This window comes from Entelurus aequoreus, linkage group LG06, assembly GCF_033978785.1.
Source record: "Entelurus aequoreus isolate RoL-2023_Sb linkage group LG06, RoL_Eaeq_v1.1, whole genome shotgun sequence".
NCBI classification, from domain to species: Eukaryota; Metazoa; Chordata; class Actinopteri; order Syngnathiformes; family Syngnathidae; genus Entelurus; species Entelurus aequoreus.
The window spans coordinates 42,410,017-42,432,447 of NC_084736.1; the positions used below are offsets into that span (position 1 = coordinate 42,410,017).

The 22,431-nt window shown below is 41.3% G+C and overlaps 1 protein-coding gene across 1 annotated transcript in view; it reads left to right on the forward strand.

Annotated features, from left to right (window-relative positions):
• scarf2 (scavenger receptor class F, member 2) overlaps nucleotides 1–22,431 on the forward strand; it is a 100,135-nt gene that overhangs the window by 29,274 nt on the left and 48,430 nt on the right. Inside the window, exons 4-6 of the mRNA XM_062050728.1 lie at nucleotides 9,216–9,735; nucleotides 13,553–13,771; nucleotides 13,841–13,969. Of these exons, the coding sequence (XP_061906712.1) occupies nucleotides 9,216–9,735; nucleotides 13,553–13,771; nucleotides 13,841–13,969 (868 nt within the window). The remainder of the gene's footprint in view (nucleotides 1–9,215; nucleotides 9,736–13,552; nucleotides 13,772–13,840; nucleotides 13,970–22,431) is intronic.

The window sequence follows — 22,431 nt, forward strand, 5'->3', positions numbered from 1 at the left end:
GACTGGAAGGATAGACAGAAGATCAACAATACTTTTAAACCATGGACATGTAAATACACGGTTAATGCTTTCCAGCCTGTCGAAGCTTAACAATGCTGTTGCTAACGACGCCATTGAAGCTAACTTAGCAACGGGACCTCACAGAGCTATGCTAAAAACATTAGCTCTCCACCTACGCCAGCCAGCCCTCATCTGCTCATCAACACCCGTGCTCACCTGCGTTCCAGCGATCGACGGAGCAACAAAGGACTTCACCCGATCACCGATGCGGTCGGCGGCCCGGAGACGGAGGAAGTCAAGGTGAGGTCGGGGGCTAGCGCGTCTGCTACCCATCTCAAAGTCCTAATACACCGATCACACCTACAGCTTTCTTCTTTTCAGTCTCCATTGTTCATTAAACAAATTGCAAAAGATTCACCAACACAGATGTCCAGAATACTGTGGAATTTTGGGATGAAAACAGAGCTTTTTTGCATTGGATCCAATGGGGTCCGAATACTTCCGTTCTCTCCGTGACGTCACGCGCATACTTCATCATATCTAGACGCTTTCAACCGGAAGTGTCGCGGGAAATTTAAAATTGCACTTTATAAGTTAACCCGGCCATATTGGCATGTGTTTCAATGTTAAGATTTCATCATTGATATATAAACTATCAGACTGCGTGGTCGGTAGTAGTGGGTTTCAGTAGGCCTATAAAGTTATGCTCAATAAAGCAATAGATGGAATTCCTGTCCTCTTCACCTCGTCTCGACAGACGTTACAATATTTGAACAGTGTTGACTAACATTGTTTGGAGGCAATGTTGCATCTGAAGTAAACGCGCTACAGCAACACCTTAGTTACATAAATCACATTACGAGGAAAAAGTGTAACTGCCAAATAAGGAGAGGACCTAAAGGGGAGCCTTGAAGAATGCCTCAGTTGTGTAAATTACAAGTTTGGACCCGAGTGTTTTATGTTTGCTAGCAAGGTTAAAATAACAACGGAAGGATGTGCCAACGTTCTTACATTGGTCCAGGTTCCTTCTATACGACTCAAGTGTTTTTAGGAATATGCTGCTAATATTTGCCTCCCAAGTTTTGAACTGAACTTGGGAGCAGCTATTTGCGGTATTTGGCCCCCGGGCCGCAAGTTGAATAGCCCTGCTATAGACAAACCAACAGCCTGGACAATGGGCATGCACACCCCGTCCCCCACTCCATGCTATTGCCACCGCTTGAACCCCTTAGGGGCCATGGACGGCTTAGCAGCGCTTTAGATGGACTTTGTGGACTCTGTGTAACATGTTTTTGTGTGCTTATGGCTATTGAATTTTCTTGGCCCCAGTCTGGACCCTCCCCCTCAAGAGCCCAGTCTGAGATCGACTTTTTTTGTACTCATCTCACCATTTTCCCACCTTTTAAGGGGCGCCGTAATTGGCAGACACATCAGCGTTCCTGTGCTGAAAACTTGAATTTCCTCCCGGGGATTATTATCTATCCATCTATCCATCTATCTATCTATCTATCTATCTATCTAATATTAACATATATTTGTTATTTGATTATATGGTTTTGCTTTAAAACAGGGCGACTATGGAAAGTCGGCAAGTCAGATCTGTAACTTCGGGACATGGATTGGCTTGAAAGGCTTGGTCGTTCAGGGCGGGGTATTACGTCCGATTAATATTTACATAGTGCACATTTTGTAGATCGCTGTGTATATTTTGGACATATTAAAGTACGTCCACATCGCACTCCTGCTGCCTCTGCTCCAGACCATCTCGTCTTGACCCACGTCATCACAACATCCTGTTTGGCAGCGCTGTTTCTGTATGAAAGTTGGGGTTTTGGTGCAATAGTAGGGTTGTACGGTATACCGGTACTAGTATAGTATCGCGGTTCTAATGAATCAAAAACAGTACTATACTCTGTTTGAAAAGTACCGGTTACCCAAACGCTTAGCCCCGCCCCCATTAGTTACTGTTGCTATGTCTGTCAAACTTTCGCTCCTACCTAGAAATTTAAAGCCTATATATATATATATATATATATATATATATATATATGTGTGTATGTGTGTATGTATGTATGTATGTGTATGTGTATGTATGTGTATGTATATATGTATATATATATATTTATTTATTTTATTTTATTTTTTATTTGTGTGTGGCGTCGCGCGGGTCTCGCTTCCTGTTGGGTGGGGTCCGTGCCCGTGTGGCCCGACCTTGCGCTGTGGGGTCTCTGTTGGCGACCTGATGTGGTGGCGGCGCGGCGCCCGTGTCTGGTCTGGATACTGTGTCTCGGTTGTTTGGGCGGTGGTGTGTTTGTGCGGGTTTGGGTTGGGGTGGTGGGGTCTTTTGGCGGGGGGGGGGTGTTGGTGTCTCTTGTTTGCGTGTTGGCGTTTGGGCTTGCTGGCGGGCTGGCGCTGGCTGGTATCTGTGATCCTGTTGGCGTGTGGTTGCCGGTCGCGGTTTATTTTTTGATCGCTTTGATTTGATTGGGTGGTGCTGGCTGTCTGTGGGTGTTGTGGCTGCTGTTTCTGCTGCCGTTTGTTTGTGGTGTGGGCGCCCGTGGCTGCTGGGTCTGGTGCAGGGGGGTGGCTGATGTTGTGACTGGTGGCAGCGCGCGCGCGTGGTGGTTGTCGGGGCTGACAAACTGTGTATATGTATGTGTATGTGTGTGTGTGTATGTATGTATGTATGTATGTATGTATGTATATATATGTGTATGTGTATGCATGTGTATGTGTGTATGTGTACATGTGTATGTTTATGTGTATGTATATATATATGTATGTATATTTCTGGGGGTACGTTCTGGGCCTGCCTGTCGGGTGGGGGTCGGCGCCTCAGGCTACTGCATCCGGACTGCGTGTCTGGAGCTCCTGGGTCCCGCCGTCCATCCCTTCCGGGTGGCCGTCTTGGTTGGGGCCTGCTGGGTCTGGTCCCTGCGTCTACTGTGGTGGCTTGGTGCTGCAGGGTATTCCGAGGTGCTGCGAGTCAGCCAGTTGTTGGGGTAGCGACCTTGTGTGTCAGCATGTCTGTGATCTTCTTTTAATTCTTTTTTTATTTATTTATTTATTTATTTATTTATTTTTATAAATAGATTTAATTATTTATTTATTTATTTTTCCCCCCCTTTTTTAAAAAAATATATTTTATTAATATTATTATTATTATTATTATGTATTTATTTATTTTATTTATTTATTCCCCTACCTCGGGGGGGGGGACTCGGCGGGGCGGTTGCTGGTTGTTCCATCTCCATCGTTGGGGTCCCTGCGGGTGGGGTGGGTGGTTCCTGTGGCCCCGTGCTGGGTGGTCCTGTGGCGGCCGGCTTGGGTGGGGTGGCCGTGGGCTGGCCTCGCCGCGCTCTCCGGGGGTGGGGGGGGGCTCGTGGGGGCCCTGTTGCCGGTGGGGCGGGGGCGGTCTTCCCGTCCGGTTGCGGGGGGTCTCCGGGCCCCTCGGGCGGGGCGTCCCGCCTTTCTGTCCGTGTGGGGTGTGGTCTCTCGCTGGCTTGGGGTCTGGCTTCCCCCTGTTTTTCTCGTGCCTTGTCCTCTGCCGGGTGCGTCTGTCTGCGGCCTGCTGCTGGCCCTTGTGGGCGGCACGGTGGGCCAGGCTCTGGGGTTCCTGTCGCTGTCCGTCTTGGCTGCGTGGGGGCGGTGGCCCCTGGTTCCCTGGGCACCACACCTATTGTTTGTGAGATGGGTTCTCGGGGAGGCTGGGGCCGTACTCTGGCTCCCGCACACACTGGGAGTCAAATGTATTGTACATGCAAATTCACATATACTCACACACATACATACAGACATACATAGGTACCTACGCTCCCACATACATATACAAATAAATACAGTACATATTTACACACTCAAAGTTCGTACATCCACACGCACATTCATTATACAAACATACTGTATACACATACTGTACATATACATTCACTGTAAAAACATACATATACACATACTGTACATATACATTCACTGTACAAACACACACATACTACACATACATTCACTGTACAAACACACACATACATATACTGTACATATACATTCACTGTACAAACACACATTTACACATACTGTACATATACATTCACTGTTCAAACACACATACTGTATACACATACTGTACATATACATTCGCTGTACACACATATACACATACTGTACATATACATTCACTGTACAAGCACACATACACATACTGTACATATACAAGTACATATGCACACATACACTCATGCACATAATCACGTTTCATCAAACATATATTAACGTTGTTGCCCTAGGGTAAACTGGGTATAACACATGGCACACTGACAAAGCTTAACCTATTGTTACTATAACAATCTACAAGGTTAAGGTTGCTTCTCTTTCTTCCCCTCCATTTTTCTGCATTCTTTCGTATCTCAAGTTATCATTACGTATATGTATTGTTGCATTTGAACAATTGTATTGTTGATAATAAAGGTAAAGTACTGGTATTGTTTATTATCAATAGCACTATTTCTATTGGTATTCATATTGCTCCATTTTTAGTGTAATAATGCTCATTGTCATTTCTGTATTTTTTTTTTTTTTTTAATTTTCGCTAACTGCTTATTTGCTATTACTTTTACCATCATATTTGTACATGTCGTATTTGCTGATGTTGCTCTGTTGTTGTTGTTGTTGTGTTTGCTGTTGTTGTTTTTGTCTCTCTGTCTAATCCCCCTCTTGTCCCCACAATTCCCCCCTCTGTCTTCCTTTTTCTCTCTTTCTATCCCCTCCTGCTCCGGCCCGGCTGCACCAAATGATAATATAAATACATTTAATAAAGTCAAAATACAAGTAAGGCAACAAGAGAAGTATCCTACACTTCTCTTTTGTAAAGTAAATCTGAACAGCCGATATGGGCATCTACATCTGCTATATGATTTGCCCGAGAAGCTGGGCAGGACATTATAAAAAAAATAAAAAAAAAAATAAAAAAAAATAAAATAAAAAAAAGAAATTTAAAGCCTACAGGAAAAATAAGTAATTTACATTTATTTGTATAGCGGATTTCACAGACAGAATCACAAAGTGATTTACAGTGTGTATAGAAAATGAAAGCATAGTAAAAAAAAAAATCTAAGAATATAATAAAGAATAAAAAATAAATTAAAGTGCAATTTCCTCCCGTTCCTCGTGCCCCACCTGTCATGTCTCTATTCCCCACCAGTGGGGCGTGCCCCACACTTTGAGAAACGCTGTTTTAAACTTTCAAGCAGAGAAAGAAATCACAACTAAGTCAATTTACCGAAACTGTATTTATTAAACTGTTATTAAGCAGTGGCACAAACATTCATGTCATTTCCAAAACAGATAGTGAAAGATTGTCAGAAACATTTTAAAACAAGCTATTAGTGCACTTTTGTGCATTATGTCACTAAGATGACTTATCAAAACAACACTAAATTAAAGTGCACTTTTTGTACAGAACGCCACTACAATAGTTTAAAAACATGATGTCACACAAGATATTTCAATAAGTGTCAAATACAAATTAGCTGCTTATTAGGGAATCAAATAGTGTTCGTCCTTCGCTATGTGGTAGGTTCCTGCGGACGTTATCTCCTTTTGTTGTCGACTCTTTTTTTCATACAGTGTTGATTTGGAAATGTTTGGCCAAGTGTCGACCTTTCAAACCACGACAACCTTCTGCTCAAAATAAATTACCCCCTGAGGGATTAATAAAGTTGTTTCAATTTAACTGAATTAGAATTTATACAGGCGGAATGGAGCAACTCCAATTTATCTCCATTTTTCCATCTATAGTTGGAAATTCGTCTTTTTTATCTACTGTATGTAAAAATATGAAAAAATATTTTCCGTTTTTCTTTGTTTATTCCGACCGACTATGTGTGTGAAAATATGTATATGTCTCTTTGCCATACCTGTCAACAACTACGGTTTTCCCGTAATGAGTATGGTTTTTGATAATCCAGTGGTAAAATCTACGGTTTTCCATTAAAAATTATTAATTTAAAAATCGAAGCTACGTAGCGAAGCCTGTTTATATTTTGACATTGAATAGTTGAATCATTTTGAAACATAAACAACATGACTGCAATACATTTGTTATTTCATGCTATAAATCACAAATGGCTATTCAGATAAAGGAAGTTAGCTAACAGAATAAGCATTGTTTGTCCTCTTTATGATTTTTGCATTTGGAGCAGTTAGAAGTGGAGAGGGAGTCGAAGAGACATAATTTGGCTAGGAAATCCAAGGCAGAATCCACTAAAGCAGAAACAAAAAGGAAAATGCAAGCTGCTCAGAATTTTGCCAGGAAGGCTCATGTCAGAGCCATCGAAGCAAAAATGCCAAAGTAATGTGTGAATGAATCAAAGTAATGTGTAAATAATGTAAATAACTAGATGAACCATATGTGGCTGTGAAGTGAACACTGTTAAAGTTGTAAATACTGTATAGAGTAGGCTAACCCATGTGGTTCCTGTGGATGTGAACACAAGTTGTAATTACTGTAGTGACTAAATAACATAGTGACTCTAGTGACTGAACCAGGCAAAGTAATGTGTAATTAATGTCAATAACTAGATTAACCATCTATGGCTGCAAAGTGAACACTAGTTAGGTTGTAAATACTGTATAGAGTAGGCTAACCCATGTGGTTCCTGTGGATGTGCACACAAGTTGTAATTCAATCAATCAATGTTTACTTATATAGTCCTAAATCACGAGTGTCTCAAAGGGCAGCACAAGCCGCAACGACATCCTCGGCTCAGATCCCACATCAGGGCAAGAAAAAACTCAACCCAATGGGATAACAATGAGAAACCTTGGAGGGGATAGCACCGGCGACCGGTGCAATGGACGTCGAGTGGATCTAGCACAATGTTGTGAGAGTCTAGTCCATAGTGGATCTAACATAATAGTGAGAGTCCAGTCCATAGTGGGGCCAGCAGGAGACCATCCCGAGCGGAGACAGGTCAGCAGCGCAGAGACGTCCCCAACCAATGCACAGACAAGTGGTCCACCCTTGGTCCCGACCCTGGACAGCCAGCGCTTCATCCGTGGCCACCAAACCTGTGCCCCCCCCCCCCCCCCCCACCAAGGAGAGGGGGGTGGAGCAGAAAAGAAACGGCAGATCAACTGGTCTTAAAGGGGGGTCTATTTAAAGGCTAGAGTATACAAATTAGTTTTAAAATGGGACTTAAATGCTTCTACTGAGGTAGCATCTCTAACTGATACCGGGAGGGCATTCCATAGTACTGGAGCCCGAATACAAAACACTCTATAGCCCGCAGACTTTTTTGGGGCTCTGGAAATCACTAATCTGCGTTCTTTGAACGCAGATTTCTTGCCAGGACACATGGTACAATACAATCGGCAAGATAGGCTGGAGCTAGACCGTTTAGTATTTTATACGTAAGTAGTAAAACCTTAAAGTCACATCTTAAGTGCACAGGAAGCCAGTGCAGGTGAGCCAGTATAGGCGTAATATGATCAAACTTTCTTGTTCTTGTCAAAAGTCTAGCAGCCGCATTTTGTACCATCTGAAATCTTTTAATGCTAGACATAGGGAGACCCGAAAATAATACGTTACAGTAATCGAGACGAGACGTAACGAACGCATGAACAATGATCTCAGCGTCGCTAAGGGACAAAATGGAACGAATTTTAGCGATATTACGGAGATGAAAAAGGCCGTTTTAGTAACACTCTTAATGTGTGACTCAAACGAGAGAGTTGGGTCGAAGATAATACCCAGATTCTTTACCGAGATTACAAGTCCTAGCTATGTTTCTCTTTGTAATCTCTGACTGTCTCATCCTAGTGTCATTGGAGCCAACGTGTACAACTATGTTCGCGTAGCTCGTGGTGCGATTAGCCTGTCGTACGTGTTTACTAGGCCTGTTGCGAGTTAGCTCCCTAAGATTAGCTTCAATGTCAGGTGCTCTGGCCCCAAGAATACACTTAATTGTGGCTGGTTTGCTAAGCTTTATGTTTTGGGTGATGGAGTCCCCTATGTTTAAAGTGTGGTGCCCGGGAGACTGGGGTGTAGGACTAGCAAAAGGGCTAAATCTATTATGCGTCTCAACCGCTTCATTGTTGTTTATAGGCCGCTTAGGTCTGCTATAAGCTGGGCTAGTTAGCTCGCTACAGCTAACGCTAGCAGATGAGTCCGCAACGTCTAAAGTTACGAGATTACTCTGCTCTAACTGGCGGACACGGCCCTCTAGCAGAGCCAGCCTATCCATGAGAACGGTGCACGAAGAGCAGGGAGCCATACTCACGGTATTTCTTTCACAGAGTGAAGTTCTTGCTGTCTTCGGGGAAGTGGTCTCGACGTGCGGTGAGCAGATTCCTTCAGATCGACGCCGCCTTTCTCCGCGCTAGCTTCGTTAGCTTAGCAGCTAGCTACAGTACAATGTCTTCTGTTACTTCAATGACGACTTATAGGATGTCCATATCTTCCTTTACACTGCTTGCAGAGAAAGTTGCAGTCAGTCAACGTCCACTAGAAGTGAAGATGAAGAACGTGAAGAAGCACTTCTGTAGTGACTAAATAACAATGTGACTGTAGTGACTAAATAACATAGTGAATGAAACAGACTAATGTGTAAATAATATCAATAACTAGATGAACTATCTGTGGCTGTGAAGTGAACACTAGTTAGGTTGTAAATACTGTGTAGAGTAGGCTAACTCATGTGGTTCCTGTGGAAGTGAACACAAGTTGTAATTACTGTAGTGACTAAATAACATAGTGACTGTAGTGACTAAACAACATAGTGACTGAACCAGACAAAGTAATGTATAAATAATATAAATAACTAGATGAACCATCTGTGGCTGTGAAGTGAACACTAGTTAGGTTGTAAATACTGTATAGAGTAGGCTAACTCATGTGGTTCCTGTGGATGTGAACACAAGTTGTAATTACTGTAGGGACTAAATAACATAGTGACTGAAACAGACATAGTGATTAATTTGGATGAATGGGGTATGTATTTATGTCAACTCTTTATAATTTGTCAATTCTTTAAATACTAAACATCTTTAACTGGTGCTTTTTTTGCTAATTTTTGCATGTTCAATTGCTGAAAAAACAGGAGTTTCTGCAAAAAAAATTGACATTTGTGTGGCATTGAGAGTTTATATTCCATAGCTGCATGTGATTGTCCTATTTTACTCAAGTTGTTGACTGATATTACTGCACTGTCTCCAAACAGAGTGCCCCGCCCAGTTTTGGGGCCCAGATTGTAAGGGGAAATGCCATTGTTACCCCAACGGCCAGTGCGACGACCTGACTGGCAAGTGCACGTGCAACCACAACCGCTGGGGGCCCAACTGCGAGAACGCGTGCATGTGCCAGAAGGGCAAGTGTGACCAGGACACCGGCGTCTGCACTTGTCACCCGGGCGTCTGGGGCCCGCAGTGCAACAACAACTGCTACTGCAGCGCCAACTCGCTGTGCGACCCAATGACCGGCCGCTGCCTGTGCAGTCCCGGCTGGACGGGGCGGAACTGCGCCATCCAGTGCAACTGCAACAACTCGCCGTGCGACCAGTTCACGCAGCGCTGCCAGTGCCGGGAGAGGATGTGGGGGCCCCGGTGCGAGCGGTACTGCCAGTGCATCCACGGAAAGTGCAACCCGGCCGACGGCTCGTGCACCTGCACACCAGGGTACCGGGGGAAATTCTGCAGGGAGCCATGTCCGGCGGGCTTCTACGGGCAGAACTGCAGGAACAAGTGAGGAAAATGTTGTTGTTCTGCTTTAGGGTAAATCACACATACACAATGTAGGAAGAGACTCGAACGCAAAATTAGGGCCCTAAACGGAATTTATGTTGTACCCCCGCTCCAACTCACATTGCAACACTTTTTTTTCTGTTTAAGATTTTTCTACTTTTTGATAGGGGTATCAAAAAAAAATAGATTTTTAAATTATTAGCAATTCTTATTTGTAATAATTCATAATTGATTAAAATGTTTGTTTGTTTTCCTTTCATTTTGTAATCTGTCATGTCTAGCCACTCAGGCAAATCAAACTACGGCCCACAGGCCAGATACGGCCCGTAAAAAATATTATTATTAATTTGTTTTTAACTATACTTTTTTTAATCTGTCCTTTCTAGCCCGTCCATCAATCCATTTTCTACCGCATATTGTCTAAAAATGCATTTTCCCATCGATAACATGACGTCATCACGCTTGCGCCGCAGTGTCGCGCTGCAAGTGTGCGCTCTTTCAGTCAATTAGTGCACAAGGCAAAAAAATGACGAATATATATATATATATATATATATATATATATATATATATATATATATATATATATATATATATATATATATATATATATATATATATGTATATATATATATATATATATATATATACATATATATATATATATATACATACATATATATATATATATATATATATATATATATATATATATATATATATATATATATATATATGTACATATATATATATATATATATACATACATATATATATATATATATATATATATATATATATATATATGTACATATATATATATGTATATATAGAGTATATATATATATATATATATACATATATATCTATATCTATATATAGAGTATATATATATATATATATATATATATATATATATATATATATATATATATATATATATATATATATATATATATATATATATATATATACACACAGTATATAAATCCCCTGACGAGCAGGGAAACCTGTGAAACAGGCTTGTAGGGATGAAATAGCCTCTGTGTTTCCTGACCTAATGTTGATATATACAGTATATACACCAGTGACGTGCGGTGAGGTTCATGACTGGTGAGGCACTGATTTCATCACAGTCAGATTTACAAACATATGAACCCTAAAGAGTATCTTATTCACCATTTGATTGGCAGCAGTAACGGGTTGTTTAAAAGCTCATACCAGCATTCTTCCCTGCTTGGCACTCAGCATCAAGGGTTGGAATTGGGGGTTGAATCACTAAAAATTATTCCCGGGCGCGGCGCCGCTGCTGCCCACTGCTCCCCTCACCTCCCAAGGGGTGAACAAGGGGATGGGTCAAATGCAGAGGACAAATTTCATTACACCTAGTGTGTGTGTGACAATCATTGGTACTTTAACTTAACTTTAACTTTACACATACAAACTGTAGCACACAAAAAAGCACATTTAATAAAAAAAACCTTATTATGGTCTTACCTTTACTTATAAATGAAGTCCTTTGTGCTGGACAATGCACCCCCGCCGTAGAATGCACCCCCTGACGGGAGTGTTATATCAACTAAAGCCCACACTTAAACTTTCCACCTGCAAGATTGAATCTATTTAAAAAAGTTATCTAATAAGAAGCCAAAAAGTGCAGAAACAATAATGTTCGTGTTGGAGGAGTTGTGAATGACTGAAATATGAAATCTGTGCTGCAGTCTGCAGGTGTACCTAATGTTGTGGCCCAGCAGTCATTCACAACTGCTCCAACACAAACATTATTGTTTTTGCACTTTTTGGCTTCTTATTAAATAACTTTTTAAAATAGATTCAATCTTGCACGTGGAAAGTTTAAGTGTGGGCTTTAGTTGATATAACACTCCCGTCACGGGGTGCATTCTCTACCACCAGGAGGCGGGATTACTACGAGCCTCAGCCAGTGCGTCTTTTGCAGCCGTTTTATGATCGCTCAGCACAATAAATACTTACACACATACAGTTGTTGACAAAATACACTGTACATTATATACCTCAGCTAACTAAGCTATGGAAATGTACAATATAATTCATATAGCAATATGGTCTCACAGCACAGCAGGCCAGCAGTTAGCCGAGTCCGCAATCCATGGTGAGGCTCAACGCAGTGACGTGCCTCAACTGGCTGGTGATCACAGCAAGTCTCTTCTCAGTATTTGAACGGCAAATGTGAAAATTCAGCGATTTTGAATAAAAATAATCTAAAACTGGTGAAGTTAAATGGAAAATAACTTTATAGTATAATCACTGGATACATATAACAATTTAATTAATTTTTTTTCTTTTTACATTTTTTTTCTTTCCATGATGGCACGTGAGGCCCCGCCTGCCTCCCCTGACTGCACGTCACTGATATACAGTATATTGCCAAAAGTATTTGGCCACCTGCCTTTACTCACATATGAACTTGAAGTGCCATCCCATGGAATTGTCCAAAATGTTTTGTTTTCCTGGCGCATTCAAAGTTCCTTTCACTGGAACTAAGGGGCCAAGCCCAACTCCTGAAAAACAACCCCACACCATAATTCCTCCTCCACCAAATTTCACACTCGGCACAATGCAGTCCGAAATGTCCCGTTCTCCTGGCAACCTCCAAACCCAGACACGTCCATCAGATTGCCAGATGGAAAAGCACGATTCATCACTCCAGAGAAGGTGTCTCCACTGCTCTAGAGTCCAGTGGCGACGTGCTTTACACCACTGCATCCCACACTTTGCATTGGACTTGGTGATGTATGGCTTAGATGCAGCTGCTTGACCATGAAAACCCATTCAATGAAGCTCTCTGCGTACTGTACGTGGGCTAATTGGAAGGTCACATGAAGTTTGGAGCTCTGTAGCAACTGACTTTGCAGAAAGTCTTTGCACTATGCGCTTCGGCATCCGCTGACTCCTGTCTGTCAGTTTAAGTGGCTTACCACTTGGTGGCTGAGTTGCTGTTGTTCCCAAACTCTTCACTTTTTTTATAATAAAGTTGACTTTGGAATATTTAGGAGCAAGGAAATTTCACGACTGGATACATACAAAAGCTCACAATCTCACTAAGTATATATTCCCAAATTCTAGTCAAAATATCTAAACAAATTTATAATACAAGTCACAATCCCCTGAATAGTCATTTTTCAGTGAGACATAAGAACTTGTCCGAAGAAAATACTACTTTTGAGCATCACAAGTTTTTCATGAGACACAACATTTCTTAATACTAGTAAGTATAGCTAATGATAATTGCTAATTTCAAGATCACTTTTAAGTTGGCTTTAATATAATGTCTTATTTCAAGAAATTCCACCAAGACAATTTTGACTTATTGCATTGCGTTTTGTTCATGACAAGCAAAAATAACTATTTTTTTTAAAAGGGACGTTTTTTCCAGCTCACAATGCACACATAGCAGCACTAAACCAGCAAAGTGCACCGCAGCCAAGATACTAAATGTGCTGTTTTACAGATGCTAAATGTTCAATCACCTTATGTGCCGCATGACGGGTTGCTGCTGTTTTATGCTCTCAGTTAGATGTGATATATACGCTAACCCCTGAAATAGACTTAATGAGGCAGCAGTAAAGTGAGATTTGGGAATTGCTGTTCGCATTAGCCAAGACATCCAAGCCCTAAGTGATTTACCTTTCATGCACTGTGCGTGATTCCAATGCTATAAAGCGTCAAGGATGGAGTTAAAACTCAATGTTACCCAGGCTGTTAAATGAGGGCAAGGTCAACAAAGCTTTAAATCAAAGAGAGGAGAGGAGTGCTCAGTGTCAACCGTGCTCTTCAGGTGCGGACACTGCAAAGGCCAGCAGCCGTGCAAGGTGACGGAGGGACGCTGCGTCACGTGCGAGCGAGGCTGGAACGGGACGCGGTGCGACCAGCTCTGCTCCAAAGGCTTCTTCGGCGATAACTGCCAGGAAGCGTGTCCCAACTGCAAGGACGGCCACCACTGCGACCCCATCCAGGGCAAGTGCTCGCACTGCAACCCCGGCTGGATCGGGGACAGGTAAGGTAGTCTCCACGCCGCCATTTTGACCCCCCGACTCACACCTCGCATGTTTCCTTGATGTCCCAGGTGCGAGGTGCGCTGTCCCAACGGCACGTATGGCGAGAACTGCCAGAACAACTGCAGCCACTGTTTCAACGTCAACTGTCATGTTGTCACCGGAGAGTGCCTGTGTGACCAGGGTTTCTACGGAACCTAGTAAGTTGTAACACCAACATCTGCTGTTTAATGAAACCTAAATTATTCTGTATATAGTCCTGGGGTGCCCAAACTTTTTCCACAGACTGACAAATCAAAGGGCCATTTTGGTTGTTTTCACCCCCAAAACCTGTAAAATATAGGGTTGTCCCGATACCAATATTTTGGTACCGATACCAAAATGTAATTCAATACTTTTTTAAATAAAGGGGACCACAAAAAAAGTAATTGTTGGCTTTATTTTAACAAAAGATCTTAGAGTACATTAAACATATGTTTCTTATTGCAATTTAGTCCTTAAATACATATTGTGTCATTTACGATTCTATTATTTTGTCAACATTATGAGACAAATTGTAAAAAATTGATTATTAATGTACTTGTTCATTTACTGTAAATATCTGCTTATTTTCTGTTTTAACATGTTCTATCTACACTTCTGTTAAAATGTAATAATCACTTATTCTTCTCTTCTTTGACACTTTACATTATTTTTGGATGATACCACACATTTAAGTATCGATCCGACACCAAGTACTTACAGGATCATACAAAGTACATTGGTCATATTCAAAGTCCTCATGTGTCTAGGGACGTATTTCCTGACTTTATAAACATAATATGATTTTTTTAAAAAGGAAAAAAGATTTTGTGACGATAAAAAATATTGATGTAATCATAGTAGTATCGACTAGTAACGCTATTGTACTTGGTATCCTTACAGTGGATGTCAGGTGTAGATCCACTCATGGCATTTGTTTACATACAGGACTGGTATCTTTTGTTAGTAGTGTCACCGGTAAGCTATTGTATCCTCCAAGGGTGTGTAGTGAAGCATTTTTAGCTATTCCTCGTCCTGCAGTGATAATGGTAGTTGTAAGAAACTTACTTTATTTGTCGCCATGGAGACCAGGATTAGTGATTTAGAAGTAGCCAAAACACTGCCGATTGTGGATGGATGTTAGCTTCTAGCTAGCTAGCCATGTCTTAAAGCAGTGGTCCCCAACCAAACAACAAATGTAAAAAAAATAAATAAATAAAATTGTATTTTTATTTTTTTTAAATTAAATCAACATAAAAAACACAATAGATACATTATATATCAATATAGATCAATACAGTCTGCAGGGATACAGTCTGTAAGCACACATGATTGTATTTCTTTATGAAAAAAGAAAAAGAAAAGAAAAATTTAAAGTGTCCGCAGCTACAAAAAGGTTGGGGACCACTGTCTTAAAGCACCTATTCCTGAGGGCGTTTCAGTGTTATAACTTCACCTTTATGTTTACTTTTTAGGCCCAAATGCGTCCGTTCTCCCTTTTCTGTCTACACACTGTGTCTGCTTATATGTACTCTGTGTGAAAAAAAAGGGAAAAAAATGGGGAACCGGTACTTCTGAGAGTGTAGTACCGTTTTTGATTCAGTAGTACCGCGATACTATACCAGTACCGGTATACCATGCAACCCTAATATATATATATATATATATATATATATATATATATATATATATATATATATGTATATATATATATATATATATATATATATATATATATATATATATATATATATATATATATATATATATATATATATATATATATATATATATATATATATCAAGGTTTCTGTGGTTTATCCGTTCTACAGTGCTCAATACCGGGGTAGAGCGGAATATACACATTAGGTCAGGAAAAAACACAGAGGCTATATCATCCCTACAAACCTGTTTTGCAGGTTTCCCTGGGGATTTTATATATACATTTTTATAAAAGGGAAACCTGCGAAACAGGCTTTTAGGGATGATATAGCCTCTGTGTTATTTCCTGAACTAATGTATGTATATATATATATATATATATATATATATATATATATATATATATATATATATATATATATATATATATATATATATATATATATATATATATATATATATATATATATATATGTGTGTATATTTATATGTATATGTATATATATATATATATATATATATATATATATATATATATATATATATATATATATACAGTGTTGGGTTAGTTACTGAAAACCAGTAACTAGTTACAATTACTAGTTACTTTATTTCAAAAGTAACTCAGTTACTAACTCAGTTACTTACACCAAAAAGTAATGCGTTACTGTGAAAAGTAACTATTTAGTTACTTCTTTTTTCCCCCTTTTTTTTAAGGCTCCCATTAATGCCCTTTTAGCCTTCATTTCAGTACTTTTATTGCACTGGAGAATAATACAATCTGTTGATCAACTTGACATGCATTTGCATCACTGAACTCAGAAAGCAATGTGGTCTACATACAACACACAAAGACAAAGATATGTTTCAAAGGGCCAATTTATTTCAGGCCAGAAAAAATTGACAAAACTATTTTAAATAGCTGCAACATAATGGCACTTTAACTTTAACTCTAAGTAGATAGGATCTTTGATCCAAGACACAACTTACATTTAACTAAAATGTTATTTTCTTTGTGCTCGACAAAAGAAAAGTATTGAGAATGTCTCCATGTTAAAAAACTCGACTTCTGGCTTCGCCATGATGTCTTGTTAGTTGTTACGAGAGCAGCGTATGTGTGTGTGTGTGTGTGGCCCTTTAAGATATGACAGCATGAGAGATGAGTGAAGTCAGTGAGTGAGTGGGCGACAGAGGTGAGGGAGCGGCGACAGTGAGTGCGTGTAGGCAGGGGCGCCACTAGGGATTTTGGGCCCCATGAAAAGAATCTTTACAGGGCCCCCAAAACAGCGGCAACATTTTTTGATGTTATTTTACATACAATTATGCATTTTAATGGTATTTTTGACCATCATTACCATATTTTTGAAAGAAGAACAGCATCACAGTTGACATGTACAGTAGGGGAAGAACTGAGCACTCTGAATACAATGGAATTCATTTTGAGTCATTTATTTGCTGCACTACTGATTCTTAAATTGGAAATAAACTCTTCCATGACATTATTGAATAAGAACAGCTTGATAAATGTTTGACTGGATTGATTATTTAACTAATATAGCAGTAAAATGTAAAAATCCAGAGTTTTCTTGAGCTAACATGGTGAGAAAAGTGAGCTAGCTTATTACCACAGACAGGGACAAAGTTAATATGCATAACTTTCCACCACAACTAACAAACCCACCTTTTTTTGGAAATATTGTCGACCCTTCAACTCCTTCTCCTCTCTTATTTTCTTTTCCTTTCTTTTTTGGCTGCCTGATTTTTGAGGCATACTGCTGTCTCCTCCGCTTTGCCCGCTGTGGCGCTGTCTGTGACAAATCGCCGGTGCTCTACCTGCAGCTGATCCAGTCGGACTGAACCATTTTACGTAAATAGAGGGGGGGAAGGGAGGGCCCTGCAGGTGTTGATGCTTCCAAAACAAATAAAGGTATTGTTACCAGGACATGGAACATAAAACATGTGTGATTATATGTTAGTTAATAACTTAGTGTCATTATTTTTTCTGTATTATAATTTCATCATCATTAGGGGCCTCTCTGGGCCCCCCTCCATCATGGGCCCCTAGAATCCGTCTCCTTTACCCCCCCTTTCCGGCGCCCCTGCGTGTAGGTGCTCTAGCTTGCTGGATGGCTGCGTGCAATAAAGTCACAAAGTTGCAACAAACCGCCGGGCTCGTCATTCACCCTCAGCTGTAAAGACCCTCTTCCGGGTAAAGTGAAGGTTGTTAGACCCGAAGTACGGCTCTGGAGGAACGTCTCCCCTGCGGGGAGGCGTGCTTTCTGTGGGTGGGGGAAAGCACGCCTCTTCTTTTCCACCGGAGCGCTCCGATAAAACACACTCAGATCTTCAGTTTCTAGCCAATACTACCGTTCAAAAGTTTGGGGTCACCCAAACAATTTTGTGGAATAGCCTTCATTTCTAAGAACAAGAATAGACTGTCGAGTTTCAGATGAAAGTTCTCTTTTTCTGGCCATTTTGAGCGTTTAATTGACCCCACAAATGTGATGCTCCAGAAACTCAATCTGATCAAAGGAAGGTCAGTTTTGTAGCTTCTGTAATGAGCTAACCTGTTTTCAGATGTGTGAACATGATTGCACAAGGGTTTTCTAATCATCAATTAGCCTTCTGAGCCAATGAGCAAACACATTGTACCATTAGAACACTGGAGTGATAGTTGCTGGAAATGGGCCTCTATACACCTATGTAGATATTGCACCAAAAACCAGACATTTGCAGCTAGAATAGTCATTTACCACATTAGCAATGTATAGAGTGTATTTCTTTAAAGTTAAGAGTAGTTTAAAGGCCTACTGAAACCCACTACTACCGACCACGCAATCTGATAGTTTATATATCAATGATGAAATCTTAACATTATAACACATGCCAATACGGCCGGGTTAACTTATAAAGTGACATTTTAAATTTGCCGCTAAACTTCCGGTTCGAAACGCCTCTGAGGATGACGTATGCGTGTGACGTAGCCCGGCGAACACGGGTATGCCTTCCACATTGAAGCCGATACGAAAAAGCTCTGTTTTCATTTCATAATTCCACAGTATTCTGGACATCTGTGTTCGTGAATCTGTTTCAATCATGTTCATTGCATTATGGAGAAGGAAGCCGAGCAAGCAAAGAAGAAAGTTGTCGGTGCGAAATGGTCGTATTTTTCGAACGTAGTCAGCCACAACAGTACACAGCCGGCGCTTCTTTGTTTACATTCCCGAAAGATGCAGTCAAGATGGAAGAACTCGGATAACAGAGACTCTAACCAGGAGGACTTTTGATTTGGATACACAGACGCCTGTAGAGAACTGGGACAACACAGACTCTTACCAGGATTACTTTGATTTGGATGACAAAGACGCAGACGTGCTACTGTGAGTATGCAGCTTTGGCTTTTTTTTGCGTATGTACGTAACTTTTTTAAAATATATAAGCTTTATGAACCTTGGGTTAGGTGAACGGTCTTTTGGGCTGAGTGATTGTGTGTGTTGATCATGTGTTTGAATTGTATTGGCGTGTTCTATGGAGCTAGGAGCTAGCAGAGGAGCTAGGAGCTAGCATAACACGTACCGTACCGTACGTGCGCGTCACATACGTAACTTTTTAAAAATATATAAGCTTTATGAACCTTGGGTTAGGTGAACGGTCTTTTGGGCTGAGTGATTGTGTGTGTTGATCAGGTGTTTGAATTGTATTGGCGTGTTCTATGGAGCTAGGAGCTAGCAGAGGAGCTAGGAGCTAGCATAACAAACACGCAGGTGTTATTATGCAGGATTAATTTGTGGCATATTAAATATAAGCCTGGTTGTGTTGTGGCTAATAGAGTATATATATGTCTTGTGTTTATTTACTGTTGTAGTCATTCCCAGCTGAATATCAGGTACCGTGAGTATGCAGCCTTGGCTGCTAAACATTCGATAACTTGACCGTATGTGCGCGTCACGTACGTAACTTTTTAAAAATATATAAGCTTTATGAACCTTGGGTTAGGTAAACGGTCTTTTGGGCTGAGTGATTGTGTGTGTTGATCAGGTGTTTGAATTGTATTGGCGTGTTCTATGGAGCTAGGAGCTAGCAGAGGAGCTAGGAGCTAGCATAACAAACACGCAGGTGTTTTTATGCAGGATTAATTTGTGGCATATTAAATATAAGCCTGGTTGTGTTGTGGCTAATAGAGCATATATATGTCTTGTGTTTATTTACTGTTGTAGTCATTCCCAGCTGAATATCAGGTCACCCCCGGCTCTCACAGCATCTTCCCTATCTGAATAGCTTCAACTCCCCACTAGTCCTTCACTTGCACTTTACTCATCCACAAATCTTTCATCCTCGCTCAAATTAATGGGGAAATTGTCGCTTTCTCGGTCCGAATCTCTCTCACTTCATGCGGCCATCATTGTAAACAATAGGGATCTTTGCGTATATGTTCAACTGACTACGTCACGCTACTTCCGGTAGGTGCAAGCCTTTTTTTTATCAGATACCAAAAGTTGCAATCTTTATCGTCGTTGTTCTATACTAAATCCTTTCAGCAAAAATATGGCAATATCGCGAAATGATCAAGTATGACACATAGAATAGATCTGCTATCCCCGTTTAAATAAAAAAAATTCATTTCAGTAGGCCTTTAAAGTTATCTTCATTGAAAAGTACAGTGCTTTTCCGTCAAAAATAAGGACATTTCAATGTGACCCCAAACTTTTGAACGGTAGTGTATATATATATATATATATATATATATATATATATATATATATATATATATATATATATATATATATATATATATATATATATATATATATGTACATATACATACAGTATATATATATATATATATATATATATATATATATATTAGAGATGTCCGATAATGGCTTTTTTGCCGATATCCGATATTCCGATATTGTCCAACTCTTAATTACCGATTCCGATATCAACCGATACCGATATATACAGTCGTAGAATTAACACATTATTACGCCTAATTTTGTTGTGATGCCCTGCTGGATGCATTAAACAATGTAACAAGGTTTTCCAAAATAAATCAACGCAAGTTATGGAAAAAAATGCCAACATGGCACTGCCATATTTATTATTGAAGTCACAAAGTGCATTATTTTTTTTAACATGCCTCAAAACAGCAGCTTGGAATTTGGGACATGCGCTCCCTGAGAGAGCATGAGGAGGTTGAGGTGGGCGGGGTTGGGGGGGCCGGGGTAGCGGGGGGTGTATATTGTAGAGTCCCGGAAGAGTTAGTGCTGCAGGGGGTTCTGGGTATTTGTTCTGTTGTGTTTATGTTGTGTTACGATGCGGATGTTCTCCCGAAATGTGTTTGTCATTCTTGTTTGGTGTGGGTTCACAGTGTGGCGCATATTTGTAACAGTGTTAAAGTTGTTTATATGGTCACCCTCAGTGTGACCTGTATGGCTGTTGACCAAGTGTGATTTGCATTCACTTGTATGTGTGAAAAGCCGTAGACATTGTGTGACTAGGCCGGCACGCAAAGGCAGTGCCTTTTAGGTTTATTGGCGCTCTGTACTTCTCCCTACGCCCGTGTACACAGCGGCATATATATATATATATATATATATATATATATATATATATATATATATATATATATATATATATATATATATATATATATATATATATATATATATATATATATACTCCTCTCTGAGCTGCCACCTTACCGTGGTAGAGGAGTTTGCGTGTCCCAATGATCCTAGGAGCTACGTTGTCCGGGGGCTTTATGCCCCCTTGTAGGGTCTCCCAAGACAAACTGGTCCTAGGTGAGGGATCAGACAAAGAGCAGCTCGAAGACCTCAATGAGAAATAAAAACTATGGACCCAGATTTCCCTCGCCCGGACGCGGGTCACCGGGGCCCCCCTCTGGAGCCAGGCCGGAGGTGGGGCACGATGGCGAGCGCCTGGTGGCCGGGCCTGTCCCCATGGGGCCCGGCCGGGCACAGCCCGAAGAGGCAACGTGGGTTCCCCCTCCAATGGGCTCACCACCCATAGCAGGGGTCATAGAGGTCGGGTGCGATGTGAGCTGGGCGGCAGCCGAAGGCAGGGCACTTGGCGGTCCGATCCTCGGCTACAGAAGCTAGCTCTTGGGACGTGGAACGTCACCTCGCTGGGGGGGAAGGAGCCTGAGCTAGTGCGCGAGGTGGAGAAGTTCCGACTAGACATAGTCGGACTCACTTCGACGCACAGCAAGGGCTCTGGAACCAGTTCTCTCGAGAGGGGCTGGACTCTCTTCTACTCTGGCGTTGCCGGCAGTGAAAGGCGACAAGCTGGGGTGGCAATTCTTGTTGCCCTCTGGCTCAGAGCCTGCATGTTGGAGTTCAACCCGGTGGACGAGAGGGTAGCTTCCCTCCGCCTTCGGGTGGGGGAACGGGTCCTGACTGTGGTTTGCGCTTACGCGCCAGGCCGCAGCTCAGAGTACCCACCCTTTTTGGATTCACTCGAGGGAGTACTTGAGAGTGCTCCCCCGGGTGATTCCCTCGTTCTACTGGGGGACTTCAACGCTCATGTTGGCAGCGACAGTGAAACCTGGAGAGGCGTGATTGGGAAGAATGGCTGCCCGGATCTGAACCCGAGCGGTGTTTTGTTATTGGACTTTTGTGCCCGTCACAGATTGTCCATAACGAACACCATGTTCAAACATAAGGGTGTCCATATGTGCACTTGGCACCAGGACACCCTAGGCCGCAGTTCCATGATCGACTTTGTAGTTGTGTCGTCGGATTTGCGGCCTCATGTTTTGGACACTCGGGTGAAGAGAGGGGCGGAGCTTTCTACCGATCACCACCTGGTGGTGAGTTGGCTGCGATGGTGGGGGAGGATGCCGGACAGACCTGGCAGGCCCAAACGCATTGTGAGGGTTTGCTGGGAACGTCTGGCAGAGTCTCCTGTCAGAGAGAGTTTCAATTCCCGACTCCGGAAGAACTTTGAACATGTCACG